Below are 16,028 nucleotides of genomic sequence, written 5' to 3' on the forward strand. Positions count from 1 at the left end.
ATAATCCCAAATTGTATTACAAACATTTGCATCAAAAACTAGGAACAATGTTGGCACACCACTGTTCTTCAAATAAAATATCCCAAAAAGTCAGTGAATTTATTCAACGCCCCACCCCCTCCCCCCACAGTTTCTCCTTATGTATGGACCAAAGGTGTGACCTTCAATCTAACAGAACGTGTGACCTTCAAACTAACAGAAATGGAAGGGGAAATGAGTCTAGGACAAAACATCCAAAGAATCAAACTTGCTGAGTGTACTATGCATGCAGCAACTCCTTCCCACTCTAAGAGCCTGATGGCGAGTTTAGATGTTATTTATCACACCTGATAATAACACGGCTACTCTATTTATCGGGTGTGATACATAACACCTGTTACAAGTTTGTGGGGAATAACATGATGATTTTGGTGTTTAATGTGCAAAATTCTGGATGGTGCAGTTAATACCATATGACTTCCCCACATTAAATTTGACCTGCCAAAATTTTACGACAGTTAAGGTATTTAACACATCCAATATTTACAGCACATCAAATATTTATCGGATGGGTTAAATACAGAAAAACTTGTAATTCCAACCCATGCATAAACTGGGATTTTTGCATGTGTTAGAATGAACCGACCCACTTGTAATCAGGCCTTAAATCTAGTAAATACATACCTCACAAAAAGTACATTTTCTATCCACTAAATATGGCATTGTAATTTCCCTTTTATAGAAATTTCAAGCGGACACTCAATTCTTGATGAGCAACTGGTGAGCAGACAGAGACGTAGCAGCAAGGCGACTGCAGTGACATTCTAAACACAATCTCCTTCATTAAGCTCAGTGATCCCAGGAAAGGAACTGATACCATTTTGTCAGACGGCATCCAAGAAGAACTCCTCGTCATCACCATGGATGAAGGCATGCAAGCCGCCCTTACTTGATCTCTCTGCAGCACGCAATGTCATAGTTCAAGCTATTTTCATGAAATTGTTAAAACAATAGGCTGGGTGTCGGACACTGTCTCAAAATAGTTCCACTTCTTCATTAAAGACCGAAAGGTTGTATATTTGACAGCCTGTATCAACCACTGGCAAGGTGGCATGAAAAGTACAACAGAGTTCCTTGATATCACAACCACTGCAAGCTCTAATGTTCATGCAGGCACAGGGTCAATACAAGAATCTTTGAAATGCAACCAAACAATGGCACGATTCTCATCCACTTGAAGAAAATCTCGACAAGCCAGTCAAACATCAACAAATGCTTTGTCCACCTCTAGCAAAGGATGAAAGAGACCTTCCTCCACTTTACTGGAGCTAAATTTGACATAGGAGTGTGGGCTATACCTATATGGAGGAGAAGTGTGGCTCAATGATTAGAGCGGCAGACCCTGATGCAGAGGTCTAGCCCGGTACCAGGGTTCAATTCCCCGCCTCAGCGGGTCTTGGGCTCAAAAATTCCACGGACCTGATCATTCTCGCCTCGGTGCTATTCCAATCATGGAGTCCCACTCTGCAAATCTGGGCAATAGCTTGCTTAATCTCCACAACGGCCCCCACAACGCTAAGGATGCCTGGCCTCCACCTTGGGGGTGCCCAGGAGTGGATGCCTCACAGGGAAAGCCAGGATGGGTTCCACAGCGGTATTCGTACAAGCGCCTTGAGACCCTTGTGGGTGAGTAGTGCGCTATACAAGTATCAATTTACAATTTATATGAATAGGGCCAAAAGCGCTTCCCAGAAGGGAACATATGTTGTCTTCTTTTCGATGGAGCCATCTCCTGTGCTCCCCTGAACTGCACACTGGAAAATGTGTGAACTACCCAGTACCAAGAGGCTGTAAGCAGACCCTTGTTCATGGCATGCCTTCAATACTGCAACATTGCCTACCATGGGGTAAGCAATAAACATGTTCATTGCAGAGAGTGCAGAATTAACAGGGAGCTTATCCAGAAACAACCAAACAATAAGACTGTGTAAAATCTATCTTAAAGCCACTCCACACGTTTCAGGTGGAGTTTAAAACTATCTCACAACTCCACTTACCATTCACTAAGTTTATTCAATGAATCAGCATTTGTATAGCGCCGCACTGTCACCCCTACGGGTCTCTGGGTTCTGTCAATACAATGTCAGAAAGGAGCAGAAAGGCGAAAAATGAAGGTTAGAAACTATCAGAAAGAGGAAGAATAAAGGTGAAAAATGAGCGGAAAAAGACAAAATAATGGGCAGAACGAGCTAAAAGAGGGGAAATAGAGGGGAGGAGTGAGCAGAGAAGATGTAGAAAAACTAGCAGAACATGAGCAGAGGAGACACAAAGCTAAAGGCAGAAGAAAGTAGCGGACTGCAGGCAAGCTGGACAGGAGGACCTTTGCAGGGGGAGCTGTTTACGAGGACCTGCTCCTTATTGGTGCCTGGACTACTATTGAACTAAGCACCCCACTACGCTCAGGTCATAGCTCTTTTATTGCCTACTTGTAATTTGATACACGAATTAAATATCAAAAAAGCTTAAAGGGTCATTTAAAATATGGAGGGAGTCAGCCAACCTGCTGGGTCGATGGAGGCCCCTGCTTCTGCCCTCTCTCTGTAAGACCGACTGTCATACTCAGGGATCCCCACTGTATCGGAGGGGATTGTTTTATTTTTTGTCTGGCTAATGTAGATTTTTATTGAATTTAGGGTGATTTATGGCATGCACATTGTTATATATTTGTAGGTAACTTTCTGACATTTTAATATGTACAGCTACAACATTCTAGTTAATCAGCTTTAACGCAACTTTAAAGCGTTTCATCTAGCATCTCCATTGTCACATTTGACCAGGTAAACGTTTACCTTGAGAACAGCTACAACATTCTGATTAATGCAGCTTTTATGCAGATTCCCAGAGGAGATGAAAACCTCGCAGTAAGACACTGAATCAGCCTCCTGTCCTCACTCCTTTGATGCTCCACGAAAGCAGCTAGTAGAATAAACAGTGTCACACATTCAAAAGTAGAAAGAGCATTTAGATGTACTTTTCATGTATTGTTAGTCACTTGTATCTCTTTCAAACTTAAAGGAATGATTGAGGGTGAAACTTGCTCAACACCTCAAAACTGGTGACATGTCGCCTTGTTTTCCACATTTGAAAGACGGCCCTTTCTGTGTCACATAGTAAATAAAATGTGCTTCTTATATTTTTTTTAAGGATAGTGGTTTTCTATGTAAAGGCTTTCATTCGGCTTTTGCTACAGTAAGGATCGTAAAGGATATAATGACCTCACTTCTGAAATACAAGTTAAGTTCTAAGGATGGCACAAGTTATTCTGCATACGTTGCACCCCAGTAGTATTTAATATCGATCCATAGGTGTGTAAAAGAAAGTGGCATGCGGAGATTATATCATAGTATACAAAAAGATAACAGTATATCAGAAAGTCAGTTTCACAGCAGAGCACTTAACTTGTGGTCTTCAAGGTGAGCTTTGCATAGCATCCCTCGGTGCCTGTTAGTCTGCAGGTCCTTGTAATCAGCCACTAAGGTTTGAGCCCCATATCTCCTCAAATAAGTATAGTTGATAATTCCGGTTGTAGATCAAATGTTCATGGGATGCCATTGCCATCATGACTTCTGTCCTGTCTCTCAATGCCGTGGCAAGTGTGATTTTCTGAATCTTCCACCACCAGTTATTCAAAAGACATCTTGCAATAGGTTTGGAGTACGGTTTTTCAATCAGAACTTCATAAACGTGTGACACTAGTTTTTTATAGCTTACCCTAGAGCCATCTAGTATTATTTTTTGCATATGTGATACCCTTCTCTAATAAAGTATGCCAGCTACAGGTATGGCCTCACATACACAATTCAGATTTATTCCAGATATGGGCTTCTAAATGTAGGTATCTGTTTTCCCTGAAGATGTTGTGCCTATCCAAACATATTTTCAAAGAGTGCAATATGATTGTGTTTTTGCCACATCCTATTTTTGACATTTATAGATTGTCTGTGCACCACATATACTTTTCTGTAGATTTATATTCAGTATAACCCAGTCTGGTAGGTTAGTTGAGAAAGATATAGTGCCTCATGAAACGTTCTATGTCAGGCATGTGTAATGCTGCGGACGTTGTCGCAGCATATAATTTAGACAGTGGCAAGCCTTGGTTTATCTCTATGCCAGATGTAGTCTTTGATTTGACAATCTATGTGTCGCAGTATAGAGTGGGGTGCTTTAACCAGTACGTGCTTAACACATAATTAAAATGCGGTACAACCTCCATCTTTTTTGTATTTTGCCCCATAGAAAGAGTTGTAGTTTTCCCATTTTACAAAATCTCTTTTTATTTGTTCCACCAATAATTCAGATTATCAGTCACCTTGATATGAATACTTGTGCTCACATGTATTGCTAAGTATGTCATTTTAGATTGAACCCATTTGAATGGTTGTTCTTGCAGGGCATGTCAAGTACTGTGTATTGTCAATGGCATCGCTTCACTTTTGGTCCAGTTTATTTTATAGCCAGAAAATTGTGAAAATCGGAAATTAACTCTATTAAAGTTGATATGCAAGTGGCAGGTGAGGCTAATGTCATCAAAATATCATCTGCTTACACTGGCAGCTTGAGGTTACCTGTTGGAGTATTGATTCCTCTGATAGATGTAGAGTGGCGGATGATGATGGATAAAGGCCCAAGTGCCATCAGAAAGAGCAAAGACAGTAGACATTCCTATCTCATGCTCTACTAGTTGCAATTTTCTCAGAAATTAAGCTGTTGCAGTTTATATGAGCGGTAGGAGCTTGGCACAGACATGGTGTAAAAGAAGTAGTCCCACTCCACTGTATCAAAGACCGTCTCAACATCGAGGGAGAGGGCTACCTTTTCTTCCTTGTTGTCCTTACCTTCCACAATAAATGCATTCGTGTTCGTGTATAGTTGTGTGATGTATGGTCAAGTACTTAAAGGTTTCTATGAACCAGAAATGAGCTGATTTTCTTATAGCTATTGGCTAATATTTTAGTCAGGATTTTCACATCATTTCAGATAAGAAATTCGGCTTGTAGCTTCCACCACAAGCCTTTTCCTAGTTTGGAGACCAGTGGAATGTATGCTTTGTTAAATTCGCTATTTAGCTCACCTGCCTCGGCTACCGCATCTATGACTGAGGTGATTTCATGTTTTTTACAAATAATAATGGTGATTGTTGATCATCGGTTCAGTACCCTACACTAATAAGTAGGGAGGCTTCAGGAACACAGTTAGGGTTTCTTCTTTCAATAGTTGAGTTTCTTGAATGGGGCCTGTGGTTTCACCTTATATAGATATATATAAAGAGGCATTCTCACGGGGGTGTGGAAAAGACAGTTAAGATGGGGGACGTGTCTGCCTAGCGCTCTGGGTAATCGCCCGGTCATCGTTGCCCATTGACAGCGGTGAGGCCCTGAACTCCTCTATAAGGGGAAAGAGACGTACCAGCAGTAGCTTGTAGCCGCGTTGGTCGGTGCTGGGACGAGAAGAGACATAGGTGTGGCCGACTCCGCTCGCCAAGACCGGGCCGCATCCAACATGGCAGATCCCAGACGAAACTGAGGAGGAACGGGCCGAGAAGATTGGGCTAATGCGCAGGAACTTGACGAGTGGAGAACACCACACAGGAGGAGACAAACACAGAGCACTCAGTGCCAAGACGAGAGGGGAGGATGGTGCAGCCAGATTTGTTTTTGCCAAGACCAGGTCCACCCCCCAAAATGGCGGTGCCCGGGTAACGCTGACTGCTCCAACGAAAAGAATATAAGCCAAGAAGAGTGGATCAGCACACCACAATCTGGTAGGCGGAAGTTCACACCGGAGAGGCGTCCCCAGAGGGTTGCACTCCAACTCATGGGGGCTGGAACCGACGGACATCGGGGACCAGGCACACGCACAGACTGATGCTGGCGAACCGGAGACGGGGCCCAGGAGCAGCCCTTCACCCCAAACAAACGAAGGAGATGAGCAAACAGTGTCGATCCCAGAGGGCGTTGCCTAGCCCAACCAAGTTATAATACTGTGCCTGCTGGGAGCCTGGCCCGATCTCAAGGGCTGAGAACCCAAACTAGTTAGAGGTGCAGCAGGTAGCCATCCCATACCCTGTGAAGGTGAGCCTTGGAGGCATAGGACTGGAGTCTAGCCACATATCACGACAGCAGTCAATCAGAGGTAAGCTGCGTTCTCTCCCCAAGACCACTTTAAAAAGGTGCGGGGAGGGTTTGTAGACCCAGTCATCAGCCCTGAGAGAATAGGAGTGCAGGGAAGACAGGAATCTGGTCCAAGGACAGACAGATTCACCATTCGCCTCCCCAAAACAAACCAGTACCAATCTGTCACTCTGCCCAGAGTCCAATAAAGACAGATATGCCTGCCCCTGAGATGGAAAAGAACATAAAAAGATCAGAGGGGCTGTAAGAGACCGCTGCACACTTAAAAATGCCCCCCCCCCTTCACGATCTGGGCACGAGGGAGGACGCATAAATTGGTAGCAGCAAGGCCATAACTGACAATTCAGCTAATTCAACCATGGGGGGGGGAGTGGTGACAGTCTTTCTCAGCACTTCCACCCCCCCCAGGGAAGACCACCATAAACACCAGACTGACTAGAGAGATGTGGCTCAGGCAAAAGATAATCACCCAACACAGCAAGGCCACACAAAGCATACCAACGACAGGTCAGGACGCCAGAGCATAGTAATCCACACACTCGATTGAAAGCTAACCAGGGCAGAACTGAGCTTCGGGGGACCCCACTCCAATAAAGCACCTTCGTCCAGCATGAACAGTGGATAAAATGCCAAAGAAGCTCCCCCTGGGACCCAAATAACAGCAGTGGATCGGACATAATACACTTAGCAGGTGGAACACCCACAGCTCACCAGAAAAACCACGCTTGATAAGCCCCGCAAATCCTCTGGACTAAATTTAGGGTTACTGTGATCTAATGGGTGAGCACAAACGCCAGCCCCCACAAGGAACCCCACACTGACAGGGAATCTTCAACCACCGCGTCAATGTCGGACAAGCTGGATAAAGAGCTGGCCCCCAGCGAACACTCTAGGGTCACTATGGAGCACAGATTCGGGGCCCTGGCCATCAACCTTAATCTACTCAGGGACGACCATCGCAAACTAGCCAACAAGGTGGCAAATGGGGAAAGGACCCTCTCAATCCTCGAGCTACAGGCCAAGTCACAGCAAGAAACCTTAAGAGGACTCAGATCTCGGGTCCAGCTCTTGGAGGAAAGGACACATGATTTGGAAGGACACTCACGGGGGAGCAATATCCGAGTGCTGAACTAACCGGAAGGAACAGAAGAGTCGAATCCTATTGGATACATAGAGACTTTGCTTAAATCATTTACCCCAACCTTGGAAGTAACCACTTCTCAGTGGAGAGAGCACACCGGGTCCTGTCGTGACGACCACCTCCTGGATCCCCACCAAGACCACTACTGTTAAAGCGCCTCCATTTTCAAGACAGAGACACAGTGCTGCAGGCATCTAGACAGAATGGACCCATCAATGTGGAAGACAAACCCGTAATGCTCTTTCTGGATTACTCCCAGGCAGTGCAGCGCCTATGCAGCTCATTCCTAGAGGTAAAACACCTACTCCGGCAAAAAGCTATTCAATATTCCGTACTCTTTCCAGCATGCCACAAGATCAGACATGAAGGCCGCACTATATTCTTCACGGACCCAAAGAAAGCATATGACTGTGTGGAACAACACCTACAAGGCAAAGGACCCCAAGAGACTCCATGAAACAAACTAGAACCCCAAAACAGGCGTCGGCAAGAAAGGAATCCCATAAGCAATAAGGAACGTGATCCAGGAACTCTGTGTATTGACCCCCCTAACCTTGAGCAAATAATTGCTGAAGGCCTGAAAGCACTGGAGATGGCGATGCAGTTGGGCCTGGCCCCAGGGAGTTCGGATGGAGAAAGAGGCCCAAACTTCTTCACATTAGAGCAGGACATAGCTATACCAGTACCTCTCGAGAAGACTCACTGACCCCACAGTTGGTGACCCCGCAGACGGCGGACACACTTATCTGAAAGACACCAGCAACCACTTAAATGCTTTCCCTCTCTCTCCCTAAATAGGGTCAATGACTGTTCCAATCTAGACACTCAATGTAGACACTCACACAAAATCATCACAGTGTCTAGACACCCGATAGCAAAGCACTGGTACATCTTGGGCCCCACCGGATTTTGATATCCAGTTTTCAAAACGGGCTACACTCGACACACACCCTGGACACAGTAGACCACAACCCCTCATAATACACTAGTGCACTCACATAATGTTCAGTTTGGACGTACCACCAGTTGTGGTAGGTCTGCAGATTTGGGACCGAGTCCCCACAGAGTTTTCACCCCTTTCCCCAGTTTCCCTTCAACTCCACTACCAAGCACCCACAACAGGCGGGCAGCGCGATAATATACCACTAGCCAAACCCAAGGCAGGGGTAAGAGGCACACAAATAAGTCCCAGAGACATCATATTCCAGTCCCCACAGATACCCCATTATGACCACAGCCACGGACACTAGTTTCATTACACTAAACGTTAGGGGTATGCACACAGTGAGCAAGCGATATGCCATATACTCCTACATCAAGCACCAACAAGCACAGCTAGCCCTGCTGCAGGAAACACACCTAACAGCATGCGAACCTGAGCGCCTGCACAGACGGTGGAGAGGCACCCTCTGCACAATAACATTTTCAGTTTATGCGAGAAGAGTAATGATCTATCTCAGGTCAGGGAGTCCCATTCCAGGAAATCCGGGGGAGGGTGGACAAAGAGGGGAGGTACATGATCCTAGAGGGGCTTCTAGATGGCCAACTGCTGTTGCTTGGCAGCATATACGCCCCAAACATGGAGCAGGGTTTATTCTGGGACCACTTATCAGAAATCCTAGCCCAATACACGACAGCACCATGGATTCTGGGGGGTGACTACAACTGCGTGCTGGACCACTCCCTGGATAGATCTCATCTCCCCATCCCTCACTCCCCAGCCCACAAGCAGGTGGAACAACATCGTTCATGGGTGTCCCACTAGTCATTCGTGGATGTGTGGAGAAACCGACAACCAACCACCAAACTTTACTCCTTCAATTCCATTCCTCACAATCTACGGGTGCAGCTTGACCGCTTCTTATGCTCCCCTACAATAGTTCCCATGACTTTGCAGTCAGACTACCTAGGCCGGGTCCTTTCAGATCATGATGCACACAGCCTAACCCTTAGATGGAGATTCCACCATCCCCTCGTACCTACCTGGAAATTACCACACAACTGTTTGGAAGACCAAGTATTTAGGCATGACCAAGGGAATAGTATACGGGACTATTTCACGTTAAACGCCATTACAGCATCATCCATGTTACTGGAATGGGATACAATTAAAGGTGGTTGCCAGAGGAGCATGCATCAGACAGATTGCTGGAGCTCAAAGGACTCCGGAACACACCCTAACAGAGACGGAGACTAACCAAGCGGCCATGACAAAGGCAGCAGATGCAGATGCAGATACAGCTTCCCCAATCCAGATTGCAGAGGCCAAAAAGGCATACGCAGCAGCCCTAGTAGACCTACGCAGATACAATTTCAAAGTATACGCGGCATAGAGACACAGGGAGGGTGACCGATCCGGGCACTCCTGGCCTGGTTGGTCCAGCAGGACGCAGACATATGACCAATCACAGAAATCATAGGTTCTGGAGAGATTTCAGTTCACTCACAAGTGGAGATACTGCAACTCTTCCATGACTACTACGCTGAGATATACACAAACCCAACACAGAACTGTCAGGGATTAGCGGAATGAATCCTGGACCCCTTAACCATACCCGAAATTTCAACAGCGGACAGTTCTTCTTTAGATGCAACGATCACGTTCGCAGAAGTAAAACATGCAATACAGGCCTTGGCGAGTAATAAAGCTCCTGGGCTGGACTGCCTGCCACTAGAATATTATAGCACCTTCTCCTCATTACTAGCATCTCGCTTACAGGACATGTACAGAGAGGCACTGGAGAGAGGTGAACTCCTGTGCCCACTCAGGGAATCACTCCTGTTATCATTCCTGAAGCCGGACCACGATCCACCACTGCTGACCTCCTACAGCCCATAAGACTGCTGACAGCCAATTGCAAAATCCTTAAGAAAATACTAGCAGACCAGTATGCCCAAATTCTCCCGACATTATTTCACCTAGACCAATGTGGGTTCGTCCCGGGTAGGAACACGTCACAGAACATACGTCGGTTGTTCCATGTCCAGGACAGGGCACGGGCCAAGTATCCAAGGAGTGCCTGCCTGATCCTGGACCTGGAGAAGGCCTTCGACATGCTAACATGGCCATACCTTTTTTGCAGTACTCTACTGGGTAGGGATATGCCCAACCTTGTTGGCATACACACAGTTACTATACACTAAACTCACTTTCAGAGTGCGCATAGGGCGATATATCTTGGCCCCCTTCCGGGTGGAGACAGGAACAAGACAGGGATGTCATCTCTCCCCCCCTGTTGTTCACCATGGCGGTGAAGCCACTGGCGATCCGTCTCCGCCACAAGGGAGGGACATGGAGTATCCCCACAGCAGGGCACTAACCATAGTGTGTTGTTTTATGCAGATGACCTATAATTAGACGTGCAAGACATCACAATAGATCTAGCCCCGATCTGGACCGCGCTCACAGAATTTGCTGATGCAGCAGGGTTAAGGGTCAATTGGGCAAAATCCATAATCTACCCGCCTAACCCCATATCTTCTTCCCCAGAAGAATCGCTTGAGACGCTGTGATCTCCCCTGGAGCACCCACGCCCCCGATACTTAGGAGTTAAAATGTACCAACCCCCAACCGATTTATATGCATACAACCATTGCAAAGCATTGGCAGGCATAAGGGCAATGGTGGGTTTCTGGAGAACTATTTCTTTAGCTCCAATGGGAGAGTGGATCTAGCTAAAATGATCATAGTACCCCGACTACTGTATCATTTGGCTAACATTCCGGTCATCCCTCCTCGCACCTTCTTCCAGGAACTCGGCTCGTTACTCAGCTCCCTCATCTGGGGGAAACGGTTGTCGTAGGGGGGCCCCATCCTCTGAGGCATACTTCCTAGCCGCACAACTCTAGTGGATATCCCACTAGACAGCGGGACACCATCTGGGGGACACCACCTCAGAGGCCGGACCAGTACCACTACACCACTACCGGCACTCCGTTGAATGCTCCTGCCTAGTACCCGACCCATGTCGACATACCCATTGCAAGTAACTGTAGCCCGAGCGATTACACCACATGTCCCTAGGAGCACTACGCTACACCCCGTTGTTGCCTCTAATAAGTTTACCCAGAAACGAGGGATACTACACAACACAAATGATGAAAATATGAACAGACCACTCACTCCTTGAGATGGAGTCCCTGTTTGTGGATGGACAGCTTTGTCCGTTTGATCAACTAGCGGAGGACAGTGGCCTTCCGCACAGACAATTACTTCTCCACAGACAAATTGTCAGATCTGGAACCTATCTGAAGGGGAACCCACAACACACCCGATACTATACATCATTCTCCATATGGGCGCCGGTCGGCATCTGGTTACTTGGCTTTACAAAGCCATACGGGAACTTACAGCCAAACTGCTAGACTTATTACGACACGTTTGGTAAGAGGAGCTAGGACAACCACTACACGATAAAGAGTGGGAACACACAGGAGAATATCCTAAGAAAGTATCCCGAAATGCACTCTTTAGAAATATGCACTTTTTTATCCTACATCGCACATACCAGTACGCCTCCACTGATTCTATCCAGATACGCAGCTTTAATGTCCCCGATGTCAGGCCCCAAATACAGCATTTCAACATATGTTTTGGAGCTGCCCCATCATACAACCTTACATGAACTCAATAAATGAGACGCTGCGGGAAGTCACAGGACTAGTAGATAAGAACTCGTGGGAGGCCTGCGCACCACAATGTCCAGATACACTTTGCCTCGCTGGCTATACTGTTGATGAAACGAGGAATAGCCATGCATTGGTGAGCCTCGTCAGGACCCCCAATGGCAGCCTGGACAGGAGCGTTTAACAAACGGGGCGCAGCAGAAGAGGACGCAATCAGAATTGAGGAGGTGCAGGGATAGGCAGGCGCCGCTTCTCCACCGAATGGGACCTACTGTTTCATCAATTTAGACAACAGGTAGTACATAGTCAGCCGCCCTCGACACCATTAACCGCAAAGAAAGAACTAGATAGGAATTCACCCACAGGGACTCGCACAGATCCTCTGACACCACCAGACCCCTAGAGTTTCTCACAGATACCAGAACTCCCAGCCACCGCTGCAAGGCCTGCCACATCCCCCAACATACCCAGTTCCACAACACTAACAGCATAACAGCCTACACATGGAACACGCCTGCCCGTGCACACCCTTACTCCCCCTACCCGACCCCAGTTTGATCCTCAGTTAACACTTAACAAACCACATCGGTAGTTTGACACAACGAACAACCCACAGGAGGGACGCAATTCCCAGAGATATAACAGAGTACACAGCGACACCACTAGATACGCCCACACTTCCATAATTCACACGTCATTCATGGTCTTTAAAAATATGTTCATACCAATAAGGAATGTATAAAATGCATGTGAATGAAGAGAATGATGTTTGGGAACCCCATGTAAACTGAGAAATAGTAATAAAAAAGATTTTTTTTAAAATCTATATATAGAGGCATTCTCATCTGGAAGGGGCACATAAGATAGCAAAAATGTTTGCACCAACAAAAAGTACCTCAGTGGAAACATTGGTTTGTGTCAATCAATTAACCTATAGCATGGATATCTAATATTTCAGAGTACACTCCACAGTTCTGACATTGGATAAAATACCTTTGGAGAATAGATTGGCAGCAATCAGTGTCTGAGGTCAGTGAAACAGCTGGAATTATTCTAGTTGTAACCCAGTACGTTGTGTATGGACCTGGAGTGGGATGAGGCTCCTTCTTCTAGATGGCATCATGTGACACAAATTGATGGTGACTATTCTTATCCACTAAATGGCTGCAAAGTTCTCTTAAGGAATTTGTCATTGAAATCAAATGGTTAACACAGAAAGTTAAGAATATGGCAATTTCTGAGTCCACCTGAAAGGGAACCAAACCCAGTATATCAGTTAGAAACTTTGGACACTCAATGGCATTGGCGGCTTTGTTCTCTTTTAGGCTGATTTCATTAATTTGGAGAGTGGATGCTGGAGTTTGTGACACTAGATTCTTTAGGTTGATATTTTTGGAAGCAATATCAAGAATCAGTGAAAACCCTGTGGTGGTGGAAGGAGGGACTTCCACCATCCATGCATTTTACTCTTGTACTTTGAATTGTGATATGGAATATGTGAATATTAACAAGATGTGTCTTTGTTGCATCGTTTCAAATTCTAAAAATGGGAAATGTATTCAATGCTTTATCACTAAAAATATGCTTCTCAAATAGTGATGGACTGTCTAATTTAAAACTTTCAGGGAAAAAACATAAGAGGGAACCCTGTTCCCAGTGGAATTTAACATATTAAAGGTCATTAATATAGTATGTGTCCCAAAGGTAACCATTCGAAAAAGACTATATAAATGGGCAAGGGAACAAAGTACCACAAATCCTCCTATTACAAATTATGAAAAAGCATAAAGTTTCAATGATTACGTTAGTTAAGTTCATCAAGTGACAATTGCAGTGGCGGCTCGCAGAGGGAGTGCTGCGGGGCGGTGTGGCGGGGAGGGGCAGGGTGGGGGTTATAGTGGAGCCGGACATACGACAGCAGGTATTTATTTATTTATTTACGTTCACCTTTGCCGTCGTATGTCCGACTTCACTACCCCCCACCCTGCCCCTCCCCCGCCTCACCACCCCGCAGCACTCCCTCTGCGAGCCGCCACTGGACAATTGCAAACGGTGATAAGATGCTGCTTGTGACAGCGTAGTGCTGGTGAGAAACCAGTGACAAAAAGAGATGAAATATATACAGTATGCCTGACACTAAACAGTCTCAACCAGCAGGATCCTACAAACAAATGTAGAAGTGTCATGAGAAGTGCTGGCGATGTCTAATATTGCTATTGCACCCTTGCTCTGAAGTGCTGGTTTTCTTCCCTATGTCTATAACAGCTCTGCTGAAAAGCACTGGTACCGGCCTCTACAAGTACAGTAGTCCTGCTAGGAATGTTGGCATTGTCTACTGCAACTACAAATGCCATACTGTGATGTCCTAGATTGATCATTACAAATGTAGCAGCTCTATGGTGAAGTGCCGGTACTGTCCACAAAGACAAGCGCTGGCACTCTCAATCAAAATTAAATGGCCCTGCGAATAAGTGCCGGTATTGCCAACGCATAGTCACCCTGCTGACGAGTGTGTGAGGAGAGCTGCTGATACCTGCTGCTGGGGAGAAGTGTTATCAATGAAACATTCAATGTATGGTAGCCATGCTGAGGTGTGCTGGTTATAATGGACTGGTGCCACGTTGTGTTGCTGAGGTGCATTTCAAACAAGTAGCGCATCAGTTTTATGCCACAGTGGCAAGCATTGATCACTCGAGGGGCGGTTTTGAGTTGTGTCAAGTGTTTCTTTTACCACACAGACTCTTCAAAAGGGCATTGTGCCTCTATATTCTGAGAACAAATTTCTGTTCGGTGCCTCCTGGGAGAAACACCTCTCATTTAGGAAGCAACAGAATAACTAGTGTGTTCATCCTGATGCAGATTGTTGGTGCAAGGCTATAAAGGGGCCATATGTAGTCTGTGATGATTTATATCACTCCTTATCCTCAGCACATTCCTTGTTCGACTCTTTCAGATTAAATATCTTGATAACCACTATGGGACCATCCGAAAGATCATGGGACCAGAGCTCAAGCGCCAGAAGATGGAGGAAGAACATGAGTGGATGATGAGGAACACAGAGCCTTTCTCGCAAGGGACAGTGGCGGTTGCATCGATGATCATCCTGATTGCCAGCCTTTTGGCACAAGCGCTGCTATAAAATCCAGCAGCAAACTCATGACCAAGAAGAACAAGAGCAATGAAGGAACATTTGTTTGATTAAAGTAATTCTTTCACATTCAGTGTTTGAGACAAAACCAGTAATATATGCACAAGTATAGAGGCATTGTCATCTTTATCTAAAGTATTGTGCTAGAACCATGCTCAGTGGGACATCATAGATGCTACAACTGAACACTGAACTGAGCATATGGTATAAAGGGCGGAGTTCAATTGTGGGTTGCTCAAGTTTAAATCCTAGGCTGTGAAAGTACAGGAAAATATGAGACTACCTGGATCACTATTATCCTGGATAATATGGAAAGCCCGTGAAAAGATAAGCCACCTCTATGGAATTCTTTGAAAGACCATAACCAGGTGTCAGGCTTCCAAGGCATAAGAGTTACACCATTGACTTAATAAACTGCTTTAATTGATGTCTTTTCTTATTGTTCATTGGATTAAAATTTCAATCAACTCGTAAAAATATTATAAACATTTTCATTGCATGTAGAAATACAATAAAACACAATCAATAATTTCATCCAGACCATCTGGACGTCTACAGTGGTTCAAGAACATCTAAAAAAAAGTAGACATATATTACACACTATTATAGAGCAAAATTATACTCATTGTATTGGTCTGCCCGTTTTGTTTTGGACCATAAAAACTAAATCGACTGAAGAAACTTCGACACAGTGTATACTACACAGACACTAGTATCCGTTTTACATATTCTCAAGGATAATTGATAGTTTCTTAGTCCCAAAACACATGAGAGGGGCAAATCAGAATGCTCTATGCTTTTGATAACCCCTATAAAAGATCAATAAATGTCCCTCGCTCTCTACCGCTTGACACCGCATAAGGCACATTTTAGTTTCATAATTGCCAGTTGCCCATGAGCTAGAAAACAAAGCAAGGAGAGTGTCTGGCCTAAACTTTAT

The 16,028-nt window shown here is 45.4% G+C and overlaps 1 protein-coding gene across 2 annotated transcripts in view; it reads left to right on the forward strand.

Moving 5' to 3' along the window:
* LOC146829142 (xaa-Pro aminopeptidase 2-like) overlaps window positions 1–15,515 on the forward strand; it is a 565,756-nt gene extending 550,241 nt beyond the window's left edge. For both annotated transcript variants that reach the window (XM_085607766.1, XM_085607767.1), the window contains one exon: window positions 14,894–15,515. In XM_085607766.1, the coding sequence (XP_085463892.1) occupies window positions 14,894–15,079 (186 nt within the window). In that variant the 3' untranslated portion in view covers window positions 15,080–15,515. The remainder of the gene's footprint in view (window positions 1–14,893) is intronic.
* Window positions 15,516–16,028: the final 513 nt, after the last annotated feature.

This window comes from Triturus cristatus, chromosome 5_2 (genome assembly GCF_964204655.1).
Source record: "Triturus cristatus chromosome 5_2, aTriCri1.1, whole genome shotgun sequence".
Taxonomy (NCBI): domain Eukaryota; kingdom Metazoa; phylum Chordata; class Amphibia; order Caudata; family Salamandridae; genus Triturus; species Triturus cristatus.